Source organism: Odocoileus virginianus, chromosome 2 (genome assembly GCF_023699985.2).
Source record: "Odocoileus virginianus isolate 20LAN1187 ecotype Illinois chromosome 2, Ovbor_1.2, whole genome shotgun sequence".
Classification (NCBI taxonomy): Eukaryota; Metazoa; Chordata; class Mammalia; order Artiodactyla; family Cervidae; genus Odocoileus; species Odocoileus virginianus.
Window position 1 is genome coordinate 101,272,399 of NC_069675.1, and position 20,224 is coordinate 101,292,622.

General features: G+C 65.8%; 6 protein-coding genes across 8 annotated transcripts; 4 read left to right on the forward strand and 2 right to left on the reverse strand.

Moving 5' to 3' along the window:
• Positions 1-76: 76 nt before the first annotated feature.
• On the reverse strand, positions 77-1,605 carry TMEM203 (transmembrane protein 203). Its single transcript, XM_020888483.2, has one exon. The coding sequence runs from the start codon at positions 1,357-1,359 to the stop codon at positions 949-951; it is 411 nt and encodes a 136-aa protein (XP_020744142.1). The 5' UTR covers positions 1,360-1,605; the 3' UTR covers positions 77-948.
• An 8-nt stretch (positions 1,606-1,613) lies between these two features.
• Positions 1,614-9,550, forward strand: NDOR1 (NADPH dependent diflavin oxidoreductase 1). Of its 3 annotated transcripts, none has more exons than XM_070456348.1 (14): positions 1,614-1,858; positions 2,189-2,266; positions 5,633-5,730; positions 6,701-6,799; positions 6,886-6,987; positions 7,066-7,275; positions 7,535-7,656; positions 7,778-7,998; positions 8,238-8,345; positions 8,420-8,534; positions 8,612-8,758; positions 8,844-8,962; positions 9,030-9,124; positions 9,208-9,550. In XM_070456348.1, exons 1-14 carry the CDS (start codon positions 1,625-1,627, stop codon positions 9,350-9,352), a joined length of 1,893 nt encoding a protein of 630 aa, XP_070312449.1. In that variant the 5' UTR covers positions 1,614-1,624; the 3' UTR covers positions 9,353-9,550. The 3 variants fall into 3 exon arrangements, with proteins under 3 accessions (XP_070312449.1, XP_070312454.1, XP_070312458.1); XM_070456353.1 differs by lacking the exon at positions 1,614-1,858 and adding an exon at positions 4,242-4,445 and having other exon boundaries at positions 1,865-2,266; XM_070456357.1 differs by lacking the exon at positions 1,614-1,858 and adding an exon at positions 4,247-4,445 and having other exon boundaries at positions 1,865-2,266.
• A 236-nt stretch (positions 9,551-9,786) lies between these two features.
• Positions 9,787-11,697, forward strand: LOC139031433 (ring finger protein-like; the record flags this gene model as incomplete). Its single annotated transcript, XM_070456421.1, has 1 exon — positions 9,787-11,697. A coding segment is annotated over one exon (1,251 nt), but the record flags the coding sequence as incomplete, so codon positions are not given.
• Positions 11,698-12,220: 523 nt separating this feature from the next.
• Positions 12,221-14,132, reverse strand: RNF208 (ring finger protein 208). The gene is made up of 2 exons (XM_070456415.1): positions 13,898-14,132; positions 12,221-13,691 (listed from the first exon to the last, which is right to left on the reverse strand). Exon 2 carries the CDS (start codon positions 13,184-13,186, stop codon positions 12,386-12,388), a length of 801 nt encoding a protein of 266 aa, XP_070312516.1. The 5' UTR covers positions 13,187-13,691; positions 13,898-14,132; the 3' UTR covers positions 12,221-12,385.
• Positions 14,133-14,296: 164 nt separating this feature from the next.
• On the forward strand, positions 14,297-17,819 carry CYSRT1 (cysteine rich tail 1). The gene is made up of 2 exons (XM_070456455.1): positions 14,297-16,853; positions 17,144-17,819. The coding sequence occupies exon 2, from the start codon at positions 17,152-17,154 to the stop codon at positions 17,548-17,550; it is 399 nt and encodes a 132-aa protein (XP_070312556.1). The 5' UTR covers positions 14,297-16,853; positions 17,144-17,151; the 3' UTR covers positions 17,551-17,819.
• A 1,689-nt stretch (positions 17,820-19,508) lies between these two features.
• On the forward strand, positions 19,509-20,224 carry RNF224 (ring finger protein 224). The gene has a single exon (XM_020888486.2). It carries the CDS (start codon positions 19,754-19,756, stop codon positions 20,222-20,224), a length of 471 nt encoding a protein of 156 aa, XP_020744145.1. The 5' UTR covers positions 19,509-19,753.

The following is a 20,224-nucleotide window of genomic DNA, read 5'->3' on the forward strand; positions in this document are numbered from 1 at the left end:
GCTCTGTAACCATGTACACCACACAGTAGGAAGCATCTCAGCATTAACCCTCAAAAGGTCAGGCAACCACTGTGTGTTTCAGCAAAACATTCTCTTATTTTATTTTCATCTCAGCAAAATGTTCTCATTTGGCACCTAACTGGCATCAAACCAAAGCCCTCAGAGTGACAAGTGTGGGCTGAGACCAACTGCAAACTTCCCACGTGTAGGTCTCAATGCCTATTCACATCAGAACACCTGTTCCTCTCTCTGGTCCCTTAGTGGCCTAAATGTCTCAGGTGCACTAACACTGCCGGCCACAAGGTGGTGGAAAAGCTGGGGACAGGAAGCCAAGCAGTGCCTTGAAAGCAAGTTCTTTTCTCAGGCGACAGATCTCTGGATAGGGTCCCGTCACGCTTATTCAACATCCTCCTGTCTGCCTGGACTGGAATGAAGAAAAAGCCATCCTCCCCAGTGCCACTGGGGAGAAAACACAAGCTGGTTTACACTTTTTAGAGCTCAAGCATCTAAGAAAGTCTTGTCTGGGGAGACAGGGACAGCAAGCACGCAGGTCAGCACTGCTGGCCAGGGCAAACCCCGGGGCCGGCTTTGCAGCCTTTGCACGCGGCGTACTTTGCCAGGATCCATGAAAATTCTCAAGAACCCATCAGGATATTTTACTTATATGCAGTTTCTGTCAGGAGTTCAGGATTGTCTGGCCTTCTCAGGATCCTTCTAGGGATCTCAGTTCAAGATTAGCTATTCAAAGCATGAAATAAGAGAGAATACGCTTTAAGAATCAAGGCTGCTCTTTTTAGCCCAGCTGAGGGAACAACTTCAGACATGACTGATCGAAAACCAGGCACGCAGCAGGGCACAAGCAGGCTCTCAGACTCAGATTTCTCCTCTGGTGCGGTAGACATGGGGACTCGGCGTGGGTCCCAGCATTCCAGCCTATCTTCTGCGAGGCTAGTTGACCCGGCAGGCACGGATCATGAGCAGCTGCAGGAGAATGAAGACCGGAGACGTGATCAAGCCGAACCAGAGCTCTCGCGTTTGCTCCACCAGCTTCTGGCACAACAACATCTCGAAGACGAACTTGAGGCTGAGAACTGTGAGGACCCAGAAAAGGCGGAGCACGGCCAGCCGCTTCTCTCCATCCTGGAAGAGTCGCACGGAGACGATGGTGGTGAAGTAGGTGCTGAGCCCGTCAGCAGCAAAGAAGGGCACGAAGACGTTCCACCAGGAGAGGCCAGGAGCCAGGCCGTCCACACGCAGGGCCAGCAGCACGGAGAACACCAACAGGGCCAGCAGGTGCACGAAGATCTCGAAGGTGGCGAAGCCCAGCCACTGCACCAGCTCCCGGAGCGAGAAGAGCATCGCGCCGGTTGGGCGCGGGCCGGGGCCCGGCCGAGCGTCCCAGCTGCCGGGCTACGCGGCCGCGCCCTCCTAGCCTCGCTGGCGCTCGCCGCCGCCGCGGCCAACGAGAGGCAGCAAGCGGCCCCACCTGCCCCGGCCCTCGGCCCCGTCGCTCGGCCGATCCCCCGGCCCCGACCTGGGACCCCTCACAGACCACCCGCTGACGCCCGCCGCGCTCGGACGCCATGCCCCGCCGGGCGCGGCCCTAGGGCGTCACTTCCGGCTAATGCCGGAAGTCGGAAGTCGGAGCCGGTCGCAGCGGCCACGGGCTGGCGGCGAGTGCTGTGGGTCACGTCAGGAGTTTGGGGTTCCCCGGGATCAGCCCATGCCGAGCGCACGGCTCCTGGTGCTCTTCGGCAGCCAAACGGGCACAGCCCAGGATGTGTCGGAGAGGCTGGGCCGCGAGGCCCGGCGCCGGCAGCTCAGCTGCCGGGTGCAAGCCCTGGACTCCTACCCGGTGGTGAGGGCTCCTCGGACCTCGGCGGGGACACCCGGCGGGCTTGGGGCGCCGACACCCAAAGCGCTCGACCCCAGGGGGCTGCGTTTCGTCTGAGAGCGGGCACTTCCGTTACGGCAGATTTAGGGGCCGGGAACGCTTGGGAGCAGCGGCCAGTTTAACGCATGGAGACGGGAGCGGTAGGAGGGGAGCCTGAAAGAGAAGGCAGGCCGGCCGCTCGCGAGCGCTGAGTCCCTTTGCCCCATTCCTCTGAGAGAAGGAGGGGAGCCAGGCTGCTGGGAGGATGCCTGGCCATTACAGCCCGAGGCCTTACGTGTGTGTCTTTTTGTTGAGGTGAACCTGATTAATGAGCCCCTGGTGATATTTGTTTGTGCAACTACAGGCCAAGGAGACCCCCCGGACAACATGAAGGTAAGGCTGACCTGAAGTGTGCTCAGGGGCTCAGATCCTCTCATTGCCTGGAAAGACTTGAGAAGCACAGTGAATAATTGTTCTCCTCTGGATTTTGGAGGAGATCTTTGGGTGGAGCAGGGGGTTCTGGGTATCCTTCCTAATAAACTCTGCACCACTTTAACTTTTCATGTTTTTTCCAGGGCTGTATGTAAATATGGTATGGGTCTCGTGTGTATTTCAAATCTCACTTCAGGGAACATTCTGCCATTCTTTGACCATCTTTTGAGCACATATTGTATTTCAAGCATAATCTAGTGCTGGGAATCCAGCTATGAACCCAGTAGTCACATTTCTACCCTCGTGAAACGCAAAACATAGCAAAAGTAAGAGTTTAATGGGCAGCTACAATGCCAGAAAAATGCATGCTGCAAGAGAAAGTGCTTGATGACAATGGGAGCATTAGTTAGGGCTGCCTTCCTCAATCTGGAGGTTCAGAGAGAGCTTTCTGGAACAAAAGAGGCTAGGCTAAGTCTTGAAAGATAATCAGGGCCAGCCAGGCACCAGGCAAGAGGGAGCAACCTCTGCAGAGAAGAGCCCAGCCGTGGAAGAGTGGAAAGCGGTTCAGGATGGTCGAACCAAGGAATGAGTCAGGCTTGGAGGGAAAAAAGAGGAGCAGGCAGCCAGGTTGGATCCCAAAGAGGTCAGCAGCCACAGGGAGGCAGGAGGATTTGAAATGAAGGGCCATGGAACCCATGGGGTGATGCAGTCACATGTGTATTCTAGCAAAACCAGCCCTTGTCTGCCGGGGGAGCAGGCTGCAGGAGAGCAGGCACCAGGGTGGTGGTGGTGGGAGGTGGGCACAACGCAGCCAAGAGCTTGAGGCAGGATGGTGGCAGAGCAGAGTGGAGCAGACGCCCTCCAGAGATGTTAAGAAGGTAGAGTTGATTGAACATGGAATTGTGGGATCGAATCTCAAAGATGAGAAAGAAGGTAGAATTAAGACAAGGATTTAGGCCTAGGTACTAGGATGGATGGTGCTTCCACACACAGAAGTAAGAGAATCAGGAGGGTAAGGTGCCCAGACGTTGTCCAGGTGGAGACGCGCAGTCAGCCTGGAGCTCCAGTGAGGATCCTTAGTGGACGCACATGTCGCAGTGGCCAAAATATGGAGGTGAGAGGAAGGAAGTGCCTCCCTCCCCCAGGACAGGCTGCCCTTAAACACAAAGGCGTGGAAGGTGGAGAAAAGCTGGTGAGGGGCAGGAAAGTGGCCCCAGCAGCGAGAAGAAGGAGTGGACCATCTCCAAGGTCGAGGGCAGAGGGGACTGTCTCCAGAGGATGGTCTCTGGCGCTCAAAGCTGCAAGGAAATGAAGTAAGGTCAGCAAAGGGACGGCTGGCAACCTTGAGCAGGGAAGCATTTAAGGACGTCTGCACATGAAACAATTGAAAAACGCTTAGGCTGTGAGTGGGGTTAAGGGGTTAAAAAGAATAGTTGTGAGATGGAGAAACCCAGGCGTGTTTAAATGCTGGTAGGTGCAAAAGGCAGAAGATTGAAGAATAGGCTTGGAGTGGGCATGCCAGCACAGGAGGAGGTGCAGGAGAAGAGGCAGTTCTGGGGAGATCAAGGCAGGAGGCACGTGGTGGGTGCCAGACCAGGGTGTGGGAGGGGCGGGGGATAAAGACCTCCATCAGGTCAGCTGGCAGAGGTCCTGACTTTACAGTGGAAGCTAACAGCATCAACGTGGTGATAGTCACACTGGAACGAGGGTGGTTACAGGAGGGCCGGATGCCAGGATGAATACCACTGAGGGAGTCAGGATGGGGCCCTCCCAACCCAGCACAGAACAGGACTAGGAGACCCCAGCCTCCTTGTCACCATCCTGGAGGACACTGGCTGGGCAAGCCCCTCCAGGCAGCCGAGCCTCGCCCCCTCTCTTGGCCAAGAAACCCACTGGTGACAGGCCCGAACTTGGGGTTTTCTGTCATCTTCTGAAGCACAGATAGACCATGAAGAATGACCACGTGCTTGAGGAAAGACCGCTGTGAAGGACGGGGACCACGAGAAGCACATGCAGAACCAGAGGAACAGGCAGAGCAGAGCTCCATCTGTGAGGGGTGGGCGAGCCTGGTGCCCTGGTGCCAGAAACGCAAAGCCTGGGCAGGGCAGGAGCTGAGGAGACCACCTTAAAATGATACCAGGTTAGAAGATAATGTTGAGAAAATCTCCCAGGAAACATAACAAAGTTAGGGAACAAGAAAGATGACATCAGGAGCCCAAGATTTTCCCAGCAGCCCTGCGACAGGAACGAGAGTGGTGAGGAAATCACCACGGAAAGTGTCAACAGGACTGAAGGCTGGGTCTCCAGCCCACACACCCGCCATGTGCCCAGGAAGGGCTGGCAGGGTGGAAACCGGGCTCCCGCTGACAGCCAACTCATGTGGGTTTCAGCTGTTGAAAGTGCAGAGTGCCCAGGTGTCTGGGGACAGGGCAGGGCACCGAGGGACACTGGCTTCCCAGCAGCGCCCACCCAGCTGGACCAGCTCAGAGCAAAACTTCAGGGGCCTGAAGAGGATAGTGTCAGCCTGAAGTGTGCCCCACTGTCTGCCAGCAGTGCAAGGGGAAGCCCAACATTTTCACACCTAAGCCATGAGAAGCTCATCGTCCCTGGACCCTTTCTCAGGAAGTACCTTGAGGCTTTCCACAGCCTTCAGGAGATAAGGTCTAAGCAGGAGATCTCAGAAACACCTCTGGGCCTGCAGGAAGACCAGGCCAAGGCGTGGAATGGGCGGTGCTCCCGCACAGGCTGCCCAGTGGTGACCCTATGGTCAGGGAAGGAGAGGGACTCGGGCGCCGACCTGGGGGCCAACCTGGGATGAGTGGCTGCATGGAGGTGAGGGTGCCCTGGGGGAGGGGGCAGTGTGGGACCTAGGCTGGCCCTGTGAGGGCAGGGCGTGGGCACAGAGCAGCCTGATGGCCGGCAGCTCCAGGCCCAGAAGGGAAGATTCCCCTGAGGGGGAGAGCCAGACCCAAGAGGGGCCTGGGGGTCTGCTGTGAGGCCCGAGGCGGGGCTGAGAGCTGCCCGGCCGTGCTGCCCGCACGCTGGGCAGTGGGGGGCAGGCCAGCAGCTGTCCCGCTGGTGACAGCCCTGCCAGGCTCCCCCAGCCCTCTGTGGGCAGCACTGGAGCCCAGCTCTGGCACTGGTGCCAGGGTAGCATTCTTCTGCTTTACCATTTTCTGCCTTTCCCCAACTTTTTCACTACTACAGTAGAACAAGAAGAAGCAGTCTTGTTGTAATAACAAAAGCATTAGGTAGGAGAGCAGAGCCCTGGGGAAGCCTGGGCCCTGTTGGCCAGGAGAGGCCTTGAGCTCCCCTCTCCCGCTGCAGAGTTTCTGGAGGTTCATCTTCCGGAGGAGCCTGCCGTCCACTGCCCTCTGTCAGATGGACTTTGCTGTCCTGGGTCTCGGGGACTCGTCTTACACCAAGTGAGTAAGGGAGGGTGGGCCTGACCCCGCATCCACACGGTGTCCTGGCGGAACGGTGCGTGACCCAGCCCCCAGGGCGCTCCCTCGAGGCCGTGGCCCTGGCCACACGTCCTGGCCCCACAGATGCTCCTTGGTGGCACCTTCTTCATGGCCTGAAGCCCTGGGCTTGAAAGACAGGCTGGTTCATGCAGAAAGTGGGCAGGGCAGCCGGTGTGGGGGCGGGGGGAGCCTGGCTGGGGCCACGCCCGAGACAAGGTCCAAGCAGGACCAGAGCCGGACCCCAGGGCCTGAGCCAGCATCCTCTGTCAATACATGATGTAGGGCAACGGGACCCTGGCTCACCCTGCCTTCATAAGCGGCCTTTGAGGAGGGATTCGAGCTTACCACAAGCACAGAGAACAGGGAGATGTGAGCAGGCAGGGCGCAAAAGAGCCCGGCTGCTGGGAGCCATTCCGTGGCCACCTCTGCTTTGCTTCCTTTCACCATTGTTGTGGCACGCCTGTGTCCTGAGCAGAGTGCTGTCGCTTTGCACTATTCCCAGGGAAGTACTGAGGGCTTTGTGTTCAAGGGTACACATAGCGTGGGGTTCCTGAAACATGAAAACCCCTAAGTCTACAGCTCAGAGCTGAGGGAGGGGTTGCTGGGTACAGATGCCTCCAGAACCAGACGCAGCCTGAGGCCTGCAGTTGTCCGGGTGGAAAGGACGGAAAGCGGGTGGCCTTGTGACCCTCGTCTGGGGAGGGTCTGGGGGTTTTGTTCAGTGCATAACGTAGACGTCTGTTCCCACTGCCGGGCACACCCATGGGGCGGGTGAGAGACGCTTCTGCTCCTCCCAGGGAGGCGCTGTCCTTCAGGGAGCCAGCGAAGGAACCTGCGGAGCCTTGGGAGCCTCCACCCTGTGCAGTCCTCTGGGCGTGTGCCTCCCGTCCCTGCGGGCCCGGGGCCAGCACCAGCTCTGTCTTCTCTGTAGGTTCAACTTCGTGGCCAAGAAGCTGCACCGCCGGCTGCTGCAGCTCGGGGGCAGCGCCCTCCTGCCCGTGTGCCTGGGCGATGACCAGCACGAGCTGGGGTGAGTGGGTCGTGGGGTGGGGGTGCCCTCCTGTGGGCCCGGACGGGAGCAGGGTCCCCAGAGGGGTGTGCACCTGCTCTCTGCAGGCCCGACGCCGCCATCGACCCCTGGCTGCAGGATCTGTGGGAGAAGGTGCTGGGGCCGCACTCTGTGCCTCTGAACCTCGACCTGAGCCCTCCTGGAGTCCCGTAAGTGTAGCCTTGGGGTGGCGCCCACCGGCACAGCCGACCTGGCCAGCGGTCTGATGAGTGTCCGCCCCTTCACAGTTGGCCCTCCAGGTTCACCCTGCAGTTCCTCACGGACACCCCCAGCTCGGGCCCCGAGGAGCTGTGTGTGGCCGGAACAGACCCTCAGGGACCCCCTTCAGAGCTCCAGCCGTTCCTGGCACCCATGGTCAGCAATCAGAGGGTCACGGGGCCCTCGCACTTCCAGGATGTGCGGCTGATTGAGTTCGACATCTCGGGCTCTGGGATCAGGTGCGGGCCGGCCCCAGGGGCCCGTGGAGTCAGGGCTGCACGAAGGAGCCACGGTCCAGAGTTGAGCCGCTCCTCTCCCAACGCGGGTGCATGTCGGGCTGAGAGCAGAGATGACAGCTGGGGGGCGGGACCCACCCGTCCAGGGGCCCCCTGGCCCCCCTGGTCCCCCGCCTCCTTCCTCTGCGGTTTCCCAGAGCCCCCAGCGTCCTCCCCACGCAGGCGGGCCCCTCCCCAGGCCCTGGGTGTCCCTCCTTCACAGCTTTTCAGCCGGAGACGTGGTGCTGATCCAGCCCGAGAACACAGCCAGCCACGTCCAGCAGTTCTGCCAGGCGCTGGGCCTGGACCCCGAGCAGCACTTCACGCTGCAGCCCCGGGAGCCGGGTGAGCCTCGGAGGCCGCGGTGCTCGCACACTGCACTCCCCACTGCGCTCCCCCATGCCCCCCCCCCCCCCCCCGCGCCCTGTCCCCGCGTCCCCGCCCCACAGCGTCCCATCCCCTGCAGGTGTCGCCTGCCCAGCACGGCTGCCACAGCCCTGCTCCATGCATTGCCTGGTGTCCCAGTACCTGGACATCGCCAGTGTCCCCCGCCGCTCCTTCTTTGAACTCCTGGCCTGTCTCTCCCCCCACGAGCTGGAGCGGGAGAAGCTGCGTGAGTTTGGCTCTGCACGGGGCCAGGAGGAGCTGTGCGAGTACTGCACCCGACCCCGCAGGACGGCCCTGGAGGTGGGCAGGAGCTGGGGGAGTGCCTGGGCCTGGGCCAGGGCCCGGGGGAGCTCCTGGGGCCCACAGGACAGCCCCCGGGGAGGCCCTGGAGGTGGGCAGGGGCCAGGGGAGGATCTGGATCTGGGGCCAGGGGCCAGGGGAGCGCCTGGGGCCCGCAGGACAGCCCCGGGGAGGGCGTCAGCTGGCGAGCGGGCTGGGACCCCCGCTGCAGCCACGGCTCCCTGCTGCTGTCCCCCCAGGTGTTGTGCGACTTCCCCCACACGGCTGCTGCCGTCCCCCCAGACTACCTGCTGGACCTGGTGCCCCTGATCCGGCCCCGGGCCTTCTCCATCGCCTCCTCTCTGCGGGTGAGAGAGGAAGGGCCAGCCTCGCGGGGGCGGGGGGACCCCCAGGGCCGGGCACCCACTCTCCGCTCCCCCAGGCCCACCCCTCGCGGCTGCAGATCCTGGTGGCCGTGGTGCAGTACCAGACCCGCCTCCGGGAGCCCCGCCGTGGCCTCTGCTCCAGCTGGCTGGCGTCCCTGGACCCTGCACAAGGTGACCCTGGCTCTTTGGGGTAGGGGGTTGGGCCCTGGCCCTGCGAGCCTCTTCAAGCCGCCTCCCTCATGCCATAGGACCTGTCCGGGTGCCCCTGTGGGTGCGGTCTGGGGGCCTGACATTCCCAAAGACGCCAGGCGTGCCCGTGATCATGGTGGGGCCCGGCACCGGTGTAGCCCCCTTCCGAGCGGCCATCCAGGAGCGAGTGGCCCAGGGCGAGACCGGTGAGCGGAGTCGGGCAGGGAGTGGCCGGCCGAGCCCCGCGAGGGCAGCTCCAGGCTCAGGCCCTTCTCCCCGCCTCCCCCCCAGAAAACGTGCTGTTCTTCGGCTGCCGCCGGCAGGACCAGGACTTCTTCTGGGAGGCCGAGTGGAAGCAGCTGCAGGCAAGGGGCTGCCTGACTCTGGTTACGGCCTTCTCCCGAGAGCAGGTGTGTGCCAGGCGGGGGCGGAGCGGGACGCCCAGGGCGCAGACTCAGACCCGCCCCCGCCCTGCAGGAGCAGAAGGTGTACGTGCAGCACCGGCTCCGCGCGTTTGGGCCGCTGGTGTGGGAGCTGCTGGAGGGCCGGGGCGCCCACTTCTACCTGGCAGGGTGAGCCTGGGCTGCGGGTGGTTGGAGGGACAGCCCCCTGGGGACGCCACCTGCGCTGAGCGCTGTCCCTCCTGCTCCTCCAGCAACGCCAAGTACATGCCGGCCGATGTGTCCAACACCCTGCTGTCCATCTTCCGGGAGGAGGGCGGGCTCTCTGGCCCCGATGCGGCCACCTACCTCGCCCAGCTGCAGCGGACACTGCGTTTCCAGACTGAGACGTGGGCCTGAAGGGCCATCCTGCTGTTGGTCGCAGCCACCCTGCCCGACGCTCTCTGGGGGCTATTGTTGGCTCTCGCCCTGTCTGCTCCCAGCTGGGAGGGTGGTCAGCTCGCCTGCACAGACTTCAGCAGTAGGAGGTGGCCCTGGGCAGCACACACCTGCCCTCCCAGTTCCAGGAAAGCCTCAGCAATAAACGCCGGGCTCTTGGTGGCTGCTTCCTACCTGCTCTTTGTGCAAAAGTGGGCCTCGGGTGGTGGGTGTTCCAGAGAGGGTCTGGATGGAACAGCCAGCCCCTCTGGGCACGGGCACCGTGGCTCAGCCCACACTTTGGTGCCTGAGTCTGATGATGAGGGTGCCGGCCGTTTGCCCACCTTGTGCAGACTCTGCCCTTGCCCTCAGGGCCAAGCAGGAAAGGCACCCGGCCAGGCTGCTGTTGACCATCCCTTACCAGCTCAGGGAACAGCTGCCCAGAACCCCCAGGAGGGAGGGAGGGGGCGTGGCCTGGGTTGGAGAGAAGGGGTGTGGCTCAGACTGGTAGGGAGGGAGGTGTGAGTGGAGTCCCCACCCCTGGGAGGGGAATTCCTGTTGGAGGAGTTGGACTGGCCTGCCCACACGGCCACCGCCTGGAATCCAGCTGGCCGTCCCTGGCTAACACAGGGACCGCCGTGCCTGTGGCCGGGCTTGGGCAGATCCTGTCGGAGACGGCACGCTGGGCCTGTGAGCCTCCGGGGCACGGGGGCCCCAGTGAAGTTTCTAGTGGGGCCCGCAGCCAGAAGGAGGCGGCAGTTGCTGCAAGGTCAGTGCCAGAGCCTGCCCCAGCCGCGGAGGGCCACACTGACCTTCAAGGCCCCAGCCACCCCGCCGCCACCCTGGGGTCCCCACCCACCCATCCCGGCCTCTGCCCTGGAGGCACCACCCCTGAACTGTGCCCTGGGGTCCCCACTGGTGGCCCTGCTGACCTCAGCTCTGGGCTCACCTGTCTGCCTCCGGGCCCTGAGCACTTGGACCCACCACACCAAGTGCTGGGAGAGGATGGGTCGGGCAGCGGGGCCCTGGGGAAGCCCCAGGGTGCCAGGACTCCGGACAGTGAGCCCCTGCTGGGGGCCACAGCCGCGGCCCCACCCTGGGCCAGGCACACAGAGGACGAGCAAGCGCAGCAGGAGGTGGAGGAGTGCCCCATCTGCATGGAGCCCTGCGGGCCTGCCCACCGCCTGGCCCTGCTGAACTGCGGCCACGGCCTGTGCACGGGCTGTCTGCACCGGCTGCTGGCCACCGCTCCCGGCGACCTGGGCCGCGTGTGCTGCCCGCTGTGTCGCCAGAAAACCCCCATGCTCGAGTGGGAGATCTGCCAGCTGCAGGAGGAGCTGCTGCGGGCCGACAGGCCCCCGCGCCCCCCGCCCCCCACCCCGCCTCTGCCTGCCCGCCGCGGCCGTGGGCCCTGGGCCTCCCTGGAGCACCGCTACCAGCTGCGCTTCCTGCCAGGGGCCGTGGGAGGCCGAGGCTGCCTGCCCTTCCTGCCCTGCCCGCCCTGCCTGGGCGCCTGGCTCTGGGCCCTGCGGGGACGCGGGCCCTGCGCCCGCCGCCTGGCGCTGCTGAGCCTGCTGGCGCTCGAGCTGCTCGGCCTGCTGCTCGTCTTCACCCCGCTGCTGCTGCTGGGGCTGCTCTTCGTGCTGCTGGATGGCTCCCGCCGCTGACGGCCACACGCCTGCCGCCGGCACGGCCTGGGCCTGGGCCAGCCTGAGTGCCGGGGCCCCGGGAGCATCCTGCCCTGAGGCCCGATGACCAGGACTGAAGAACCCAGGGCTGACCAGGACGCTAGCCGTCATCCTGGGGCCTGGACAGGGCTGCCCTGCAGCCTGCGTTCAGACTCTGACCCAGCCCAAGACGTCTACTGTCCAGACACGAACTGCCGGCGCCCAGCACAGCACTGGAGGAGGTCCGTGGCCAGGGCTTCAAGAGCCCCTCGATGGACAGGCCCCACCCCACTGCTGGGTCTCCTGCCCGGCTGGTCTGCAGGGGGGGGCGCCGTGGACCCAAGTGTTCCCTGAAGGTCAGGCAGCCTGTGGGGCCCCTGCTGCACAGGTCCAGGCCACAAAGGGCCCCCTCACCTGGGCTGTCGGGAGCCCAGCGGACCCGAGCAGCCTGGGTGTCAGCACATGCCCCTCCACTTCGAGGGCCCAGGGCCCCGCCGGGTCCTGCAGCCAGAGACTGCCAACCGTGCCCCAGCTCTCCCAACCCCACCGGAGCGCCCCTCCCTGAGCCTGCAGCCTGCGCCTGATGGACACTATCACAGCCCCACCTCATGGGCTGGTCGGTACTAGGGGCGGCTCTCAATAAACAGGGACTGCGACCAATGCTGTCGTTTCTGCATCGCCCTCCCCTCTCCCCTGCCTTCACCAGCCGGGCGATGGTTCCTTCTCCAGATGCAGTCGTCCAGTGCCAGCCAGGAGGCCCTGTACCCCACTGTAGCTGTGGCCAGCCTTTGTCCCAGCCCCAGCTCAGACAGGCCCCAGGGCTGTGCCCACAGGGAGTCAGGCGGGCTCTGGGGCCCAGGTGGGCTGCCTCGTGCCCCCGGCTGCACTCACTCCCAGTGGCCAGTGCAGAGAAGGTGCCCTCCCTTTGTCCAGCTGGCCCTGCTCTGCCCAGCCGCTCCCACAGTCCTGCCCGGAGCACATAGGTGGCTCACGCACATGCACACATGTGCACACACAGGTCCTGCCTCGCCCACAGTGAGCAGAGCAGGCTGACCCCAAGTACTGGGCCTCCCTCTGGCTGCTCAGCCTGGGCCCCACTGGGGCTGCCGCTCTGGGTGCCCATTCCCCCCGGCCCGGGCCTGTGAGCAGGCCTCGGCTTCAGTGCAGGGCACGAGGTGCAGGCTTTGGCAAAGAGTTTTAATGGCAGAGTTGGCTGCAGCGACAAAGCCACGCGGGTGGGGCCAGAAGCTGTGGTGGGCACGGGGTTAGCGGGCAACAGGGCAGGGCCAGACCTCTGAAGCAGCGGCGAGCAAGGACTGGCGGGCGGTGGCAGGCAGGCTGGTGGGCGCTACATGATGGAGCAGGCAGACAGCGGGTTCCGCACGTGGCAGGTGCACGCGGCCCCACAGTACTGCCGGAAGGTCTGGTAGCAGCTGCCCTCGGGCTCACCACCCCACTGGCCACCCGACGGGGCGGTCAGCGCCTCAGGCGGCAGGCGGCTCAGGATGGATGTGTTGATGGCCAGCGCGGCCAGGCCGTAGTCAGTGAAGAGCACAGTCTCGCGGCGGCACGTGGGGCAGGAGATGAACTTATACTTGGGGCAGGACTCGTAGAGAATCTGCAGGCACTGCTCACACACGGAGTGCAGGCAGGACAGCACGCGGGGCCGCCTCTGCGTGGCATTGTACGTGTGCCCACACGTCGGGCACTCCAGAGGCTCCCCTGCAGCCGCGGCCACCGCCGCCGCAGGGGCCCCCGGGGCCGCAGGGCCAGGCCGGATCACGTACTGGTTCACGATGACCTCGTCCGCTGGCGCCACCCGGGGGAAGCCTAGCTCGGCGCTGCCCTTGCGGGGCCGCCGTGGCAGAGGCGGGGTGCAGGGCGCCCCTTCCAGGGCGGGCATGTCCCCCCCACAGGCCTGGTTGACGATGATCTCTGTGTCTGAGGGCCAGGCTCGCTTGGGTGCCAGAGCCGGGGCGGGCCGGGGCGCAGGTGGGAAGCAGGGGGCGGCCGCCTGCAGCTCGGGGAACTTCTCAGGGTGGACCATCTTCATGGCCTCCATCTTGAGGATGACATGGGGGCCCTTCAGGCAGGACATGAGGAAGCCTGGCCAGCCACCGCCCGCCTCGGGCCCCGGGTCAGCCGGCATCCGGCTGTCTCCAGTCAGGCTGGGTGCTCGGGTGGGGGGGGGAGTTGGGTGGGGCCGGGGGGGTGGCGAGGGGACAGCATCCTGGCTGCCCTGTGGACTCCTGGGGGAGGCGGGCAAAAGCTTGGGGGGAAGGGCCCCCCCCAGCGGCCACAGTGGCTTCTCAGGTCCGGTCCTCGGAGGAGGAGGAAGGGGCGGGGGAGGAGGAGAGGGGCAGGGGCAGGGGGGTGTGGGCAGCTGCCCTGGGCCTGAGGTCGGGCCCAGGGGCTCACCCAGGGTCTCTGGCCTCTGAGGCTGGCCAGGGGGCGTTGCAGGAGATCCCCCTGCAGCCGAGATCAGCCGTCCCGGGGCCCGGACATCCGGGCAGGCAGAGGCTAGGTGGGCCCCATGGCTCCAGGACAGGGCGCCCAGGGAAGGCAGCTAGCCTGAGCGCGGGCCGCCAAAGGACCCGGGCGGCAAGCTTGGGGTTGGCAGCGGAATCGCAGGAGAGGCCGGGGCTGGGCCGGAGCTGCAGGTGAGAGACGGCGTGAGGTCAGCGCCCGGGCCCACCCCTACCCTGTACAAAAGACGGGGCGCCCGACCTCTGACCCCGACCCTCGCCAGACTCGGAACCCAGCCCCTTCCGCAGCCCCCCGCGCCCGAGGCCCGACCTCTGCCCAGGAGTGGGGGCAGGCGAGCGGCGACCCCGCGCTGTCCCGCCCCGCCCGCACTCACCTGCCCCAGCCTGGCGTCCCCGGGCCGGGCCGCGCGCCGCCGCCTCCGCAGAGGTTGTCTCAAAGGCAGGCCTGGATGCGGCGCCCGAGCCTTGGCCCGGCGGCTCCGGAGGCTCCGGCGGCGACCTCGGGCGATGGCCGGGCCTCGGCGGCTCGCAGGGGCGTGGGGCGCGGGCGCGGGGCTCGGCGCGGCGGCGGCAGCGGCGGCGGCAGGTGCGTGCGGAGCGTGGCGCGCTCTGCGGCGGAGGCGCGGGGACCGCAGTGCGCGCGGCGCCCGCAGCGCCACCCCCCGTCTGGGGACCCGCGCGGGGTCCGCGGGGCGGGGCCAGTCTCTCTGCCGCCCCTCGATCCGCCGCGGGCCTGGCGCCCGCTCTGGGGGTCGCCCTCCCTTCCCCCCGCGGACCCCGTGGGGGTCGGGATCCCTACGGCAGGCCCCCTCCCGTCTCCCCCACCTACGGCCCCGCCTGCTGACCCTGGGTCCTGGTCAAGCCCCCTGCCCCGATTCTGGAAGGGAAGGAGTGCTCTGAGATCTCACAATACCAGAGGGAGGAAGTGGAGAGGGAGCCCTGGGGTGGTCCCAGGAAAGCCGGCCCCCAGCCCCCATCGTGAGACCATCATGTGTCCTCTGCAGAGGCAGGGTCTCTGCCAGTCCTTCCCCTCGGCCCCCAGAGAATGCCTCCGGGCTGTTCCGGCTCACAGGTGCCCAGCTCAGGTCGGCTGAGGGCAGAAGAGGGTGAGCAGGAGTGGGCAAGCGCACATTGGAGGAGTGGATGGAGGAACGATGGCTGGGAGAGTGCTCCAAGGACAGGACAGTGGAGCAGAATGGGTGGTGTAAGGGGCGCGCAGAAGGTCAGACCGACGACAGGACAGGCCCCATGGGGCAGCTCATGGAGGACACGCACCTACACAGACGGGCGGGGTGGCCTTTCGGGCACCCTAGCAGGTCAGCAGGTGCCCCGTCGTCACACAGCTGTGTGCTAACCTGACCCCACCCAGCAAGGTCCCATTCCTTTCTGCTTCTTCCTGGGGCCATACTTCCCTGCCCCCCAGGATACACCCTCTGCCTGTGAGGAGCTGTCAGGTGAGGGGGAGGGCAGGGAACTGGGGTGGCCTGGGCCTGCGGAGTGCCTTTCCCTAGCCTGCTGTGGCCACTACGTGGCTTGCTGGCATTCCTTTGACCAGCACTGGGCCCTGCTTCTGACCCTGGACAGACCCAGCTCCTCTGGCCACAGAGGCTCTGCTCTGTTACAGGCTAGGGTGCCCCTGGCTATAGACCTAAGCCCGGCTCCTGCAGGGCAGCAGAGTCCAGCGCGGTCGGCATTCCTTATGAAGGGCCCCCCGTGGGCAGGAGCCTGGAAAGGCGTTCTGCGCCCACAGGCCTGACTTTGCTGTCTCTGAGACCTCAGTTTAGTGCCTGCCCTTCAGTGTCACCCACCACTCGGGTGTGAGAGCTGTTCACGTGAGCAGGTGCCCAAGGGAGGGGCAGCGAGGGGCCCTGGCCTCCGGAAACTGAGGCAGCCTCGTCCAGGCGAGGGCTGGGGGCCTAACCTGGGCAGCCGCTCTGCTCAGGCCCCTCCTGCCCCAACTCGAGGCCCCGCCCCAACTCGAGGCCCCGCCCCTGGGCTGAGGCCCCGCCCCGCCCGGGCCCGGAAGCGCAGCCCCCGGGCGGCCCAAGCCCGGTTCTGGCGGGAAGAGGCCCGCTGACCCCGAGCCTGGTCTTTGGCAAAACCTTCGAGCGCGGAGGCTTCTGGGGACTACAGTCCGCACCAGCCGCCCGCTTCCTTCCAGGCCAGGTTTGCGCACGCGCCTGCCCCCGCCCCTCCGCCGAGGCGGACGCAGTGGGGCGGCGGGCGGGGCCCGCGGAGCCTGCGCGGTGGGCCCTGCGCGGTGGGCCCGGCCCTGCGCGGTGAGCCCTGACCTGCAGGTTGGGCCGTGCGCGGTGGGCCCGCGCCATCGGCCCCCCGATTCCGGCTCTGGCCCGGTTATCCCCCGCATTCGGTGCCGCATCGGTAGAGCTTGTGCCCAGACCGGTCTGACTGGCCCCACACCGGCCGCGCGGGTCAGCTGGCCTCTGGGCCACGTCTGATTGGACCCCGCCCTTCCCGGAGGCGCTCCCTCAGCCACCCCCCCATCCCCCCACCCAGAGCGCGAAGGACGAGGGGTGCGGGCCTGGCCGCCCCAGGCGGAGCTCGGCAGTGCCAGGGCCGAAAGCGCACCTCCACTGTGACCCCGCACACAGCGGCCCCAGGGCATGGCAGGCGCCAGGCGCCACCTCAGACATGAAGCTGGGGGAGGTGGGAGGGCCGAGGATGGGGGCCCTGAGAGACGGGGGGCTGCCCACAGGCCCCCGGACCAGAGCGAAACTGTAGTTTCAAAAATGAGCCTAAAATGTCACTTGTGTATGAAACTCATGTTGCCAATAGTGAAATAAGTTTTATCGGTAAAGGTATGCATACCAAACATTTTTTATCAGTTAAAAATACAGTAAACCTCCGGGCAGAGCGGCGTGCTCACTAATACCCTGGTCTCTGCCTGCGGGGAAGAGGCTCAGGTCACCGTGCAGGCCTCTCCCTCCGCTTCAAAGCAGTGGCTTTGAGACTGTGGGTGACGGCCAGGCTCCAGACCATCTGCGGCCCTGACCCAGGCTCCTGTCCTGCATTCTGGTGACCTGCTGGCTCCCCGAGGGCCAGGACATGCCCCAGATGGGTCAAGGCTGAATCAGCCAGGCTGGCAGGGTCCCTGGGAGCCCAGACCTGGCCACCGCCCATCCAGGAAAGGAAGGGTGGGTGGCCGCTATGCTGCAGGACCTGGGGCCTCCTGGCATCTTGGGAACCCCGGCTTTGAGCCCCGCCCGAGGCCCCGCCCCTCCCCAGGAGGAAAAAGGCAGCTACCAGAGGCTCAGCTCACACGCGCGGGGACCGGGACAGGAGGACAGCTCGCCGCCATCTCCGCTCCAGGTGGGTCCTGGGCTAAGGAACTTCCCCACCCTCAGTCGGACCGGCTTAGCTGCGTCTCCCAGCCCCCCCACCCTGCTTCCAGCTCCATCACAGGGCCCTGCCACTCAGGGAGGGCGAAGGATACCTGGGGACAGCTGAGAGATGCTGGCCCTCACGGTCCCTACACTGCAATCTTGCACACACACACACAGGCCTTGCACTCTCAGGCACTTCCATGACCTGGCTTATCTTGGGATGCAGCTGTTGCCCTCCATGGAGCTGACTTTGTCTCCTTTGCTCACCCTTGCCAGGCAGGGCCATGGACCCCCATGAGATGCTCGTCAAGAACCCATATGCCCACATAAGCATCCCGAGGGCTCACCTGCGGCCTGAGCTGGGGCAGCAGCTGAAGGCGAGCCCCTCCTCTGCAGAGTCGCAGCCTCTGCCCGTGCGGTCCTGCACCCTGGAGCCTCCAGAGGAAGCCCCGGGGCCCAAGGGCGCCAAGGGGGCTGCCTCCATTTGGGGCCAGCCGGCCTGTGAGCAGCCCTGCAAGCCCTGTGGCAGCGGGCAGCGCCCAGCAGGACTGGCCTACGCCGGCCCGCCGCCCATCGGGCGCGGCGACGACATTGCCCATCACTGCTGCTGCTGCCCCTGCTGCTCCTGCTGCCACTGCCCCCGCTTCTGCCGCTGCCACAGCTGCTGCTGTGTTGTCTCCTAGCCCGGCCCCCACTGGCCCCGAGGCCCGGCGCTGCCAGTGGGCCTCTGCTCAGGCGGCCACGCAAGTGCCTGGACAGTTGGGACCACCACTGTGATGTTGTCATGGGCACTGGCCGCTCCCCTCCCTAGACAGCTGCACCTCACCCACTGGGAAGGCTAACAGGTCAGCCCAGGCCCCTGGAACGGAGCCCTGGGCACTGCCTGTGCTGGGGACACCCTTGACTATCTCTTCGAGGCCCAGGCCCAAGCAATAAAGCCATGCGAGCTCTGTCCTGGACCCTTCTTTCTTGCCACCGTCCCCTTTGGGAGGGTCCCAGGCTAAATGCCAGCCGAGACCACCAGCCTCTGTGGGACAGTCAGGGGCAGGGCAGCCTCAGGGCATCCTGACCGGCCTCAGGTTGGCCCACGGGCTGGACAGGAAGGCCAGTCAGGGGCAAGTCAGACGGCAGGAGGATGCTGTGCGTGGAACCGGGCCCCGAGCCCGAGACAAGCCTCCCGGAGGAGGGCCCGGGTGGCAGCACCGTGGTGGGTGGAACCAGCACGGGCAGGTTTCTGGGGGTGGGAGCCCGGGGCCTAGCGCGTGGCCAGCCCACATGTGAGTCAGCGCCCTGCCTCGGCCGCTGTGTCTTCCTGCTTTCCCACAGAACACCCCGGTCCCTGACGTCTGCTGTGTGCTGCTCCCCACTGCTCTGCCTCTGGGTCCCGGGCTTTGTGGAGGTGGGCAGACGGTGCCGGGCCAGACCCATCTCCCAGCTGTCTGAGCAGCTCGGCACACCTGCGTGGGGGGCCTGGGGTGAGGCAGGGAAGCGCATGTGCAGGGGGAGCATCCAGGCCAGCACCAGGCACCTTGACACTCTCGGGACAGGGCAGAGAGCTGGAGGAGGCAAGCTGGCCTCGCAGGACGGACGGGTCCTGGTGACAGCCCTCCCCTGACCCCTGGTGACTGGCCGCGTGGCAGGACCGGTCTCTGGGTGTGGGCAGACATGTCATTGACCTGACTACACGGGGACTCAGACATGCCAGGTTCCCAGCCCCTGCCCCCTGGCTGGCCTCCACAGGAAGGTAACCCCACCCGGGGCAGCCACAGAAACCCGTCCAACCAGCCCAGGAGGCCGAGGATGCCAGGCTGGTGGGACTAAGGAGGGGCCCTCTGGCCCTTGGTCTCCTCCAGCGGGGGAGGTTCTGGGGTCTGACCCCCTCCCAATCCTCCCTGACACACCCCATCCTGCTATGCCACCGGGCTGGCCCCGGGGCCTCGGCCAGGTGTATACCGGGGGGTGTTGGCCTCTGAAGGGGCGTTTGGGGCTTTCCACAGCGCCCTGCGCCTGGGAGTTTCTGGGTGGTCTGTCCACTCCTGTGCTCACGGGCCTCCTCGTGGGGCTGGCTTGTGATGGGAACACCGAGGGGATGAAAAGGCTCTGCGGCAATTCAGCACGGACTCACGCACAGTGCCCGAGCCATGGGGTGGCGGGGCCTTCGGGGCTCTGAGCTGGTGGGGGTCCTGGCAGGGTTCCTGGAGGAGGTGACGTCTGACCTGAGTGCTGAAGAGCAGGCAGCACCCAGGCAGAAGCCAGGAAGCTTTCCCGTCGTGAGTGGCGGTCGAGTATGAATGGGCGCAGGTCCAGGTCGCGAGGCAGGAGACCGGGCTGTGCTGCCGGCGTGGGGGGGAGCTGGGCAGGCGGAGCAGGGGCGCCCCGGCTCCAGCCCCGTTGGCGGTGCTGGTGGATCCAGTTGCAAGCGCTTTGTGGCTGAAAGGGGAGCCCACGCGGCCCGCAGCTACCACCTGCCTCCCCGCTGACTGGTCCACGTTCAGCCAGTAACGTGAGCCCCAGGCGCCCCGGGTCCCCCCACCCAGTCCCCGGTCACCCTCGGTGTGGACACGGCCGCCCGGCAGAGCAGATGCAGGTAAGACAGACCTGGGGCTGGAGCAGGCTGGGGGTGGGGGGTGGGGGGCACGAGCCTGGGACGGTGCCCCAGGGCCACCGAGACCGGACCACAGGCCAGGCCACTGCCTGACCGGCAGTCACAAGGACTGAGCCTGCGCCCAGGCCCTGGTGCTGGCCAGCCCCACCGGCCACCGCCCACCTCCGAGGTCTGCAGAGGCCTGGGCTCCCGTCCTCTGGGGCCGGGGGAGCACTTCCTGTGCTGAGCCCAAACCTGGGGGACGCTTGCAGAGGCTGTACCGCCCCCCATCCCTCCCCAGGATGCTGCTGCCGGAGGGGCCCCCAGCCTCTGAAGAGGCCACGGCTGCTGGGCCCCAGCGCGGCGACTGCATCGTCTGCTACTCGGCCTATGACCTCACCGGGCACCTGCCCCGCCGTCTCTACTGCGGCCACACCTTCTGCCAGGCGTGTGTGCGGCGGCTGGCCACGCCAGCCCCCGAGCAGTGCTGGGTCCCCTGCCCGCAGTGCCGCCAGAGCACGCCCGTGCCCCGCGGAGGGGTGGCCATGCTGGACCTCGATCTGGCCGCCTTCCTGGCCGTCAGGGCCGGGCGGGGGCTGTCTCGCCTGGAGCTGCAGCCCCCGGGGCCCCACAAGGGCAGCCCCACCATCACCCAGCAGCCGGCCAGGCTCCTCCCCATGTCGAGCCCCCCGCCCCACTTCCCCCAGCCCGGAGGCTGCTGCCCAGCATGCCGTAGCCTCTGCTGGGATCCCCCAGGCAGTCCCCAGCTCTGA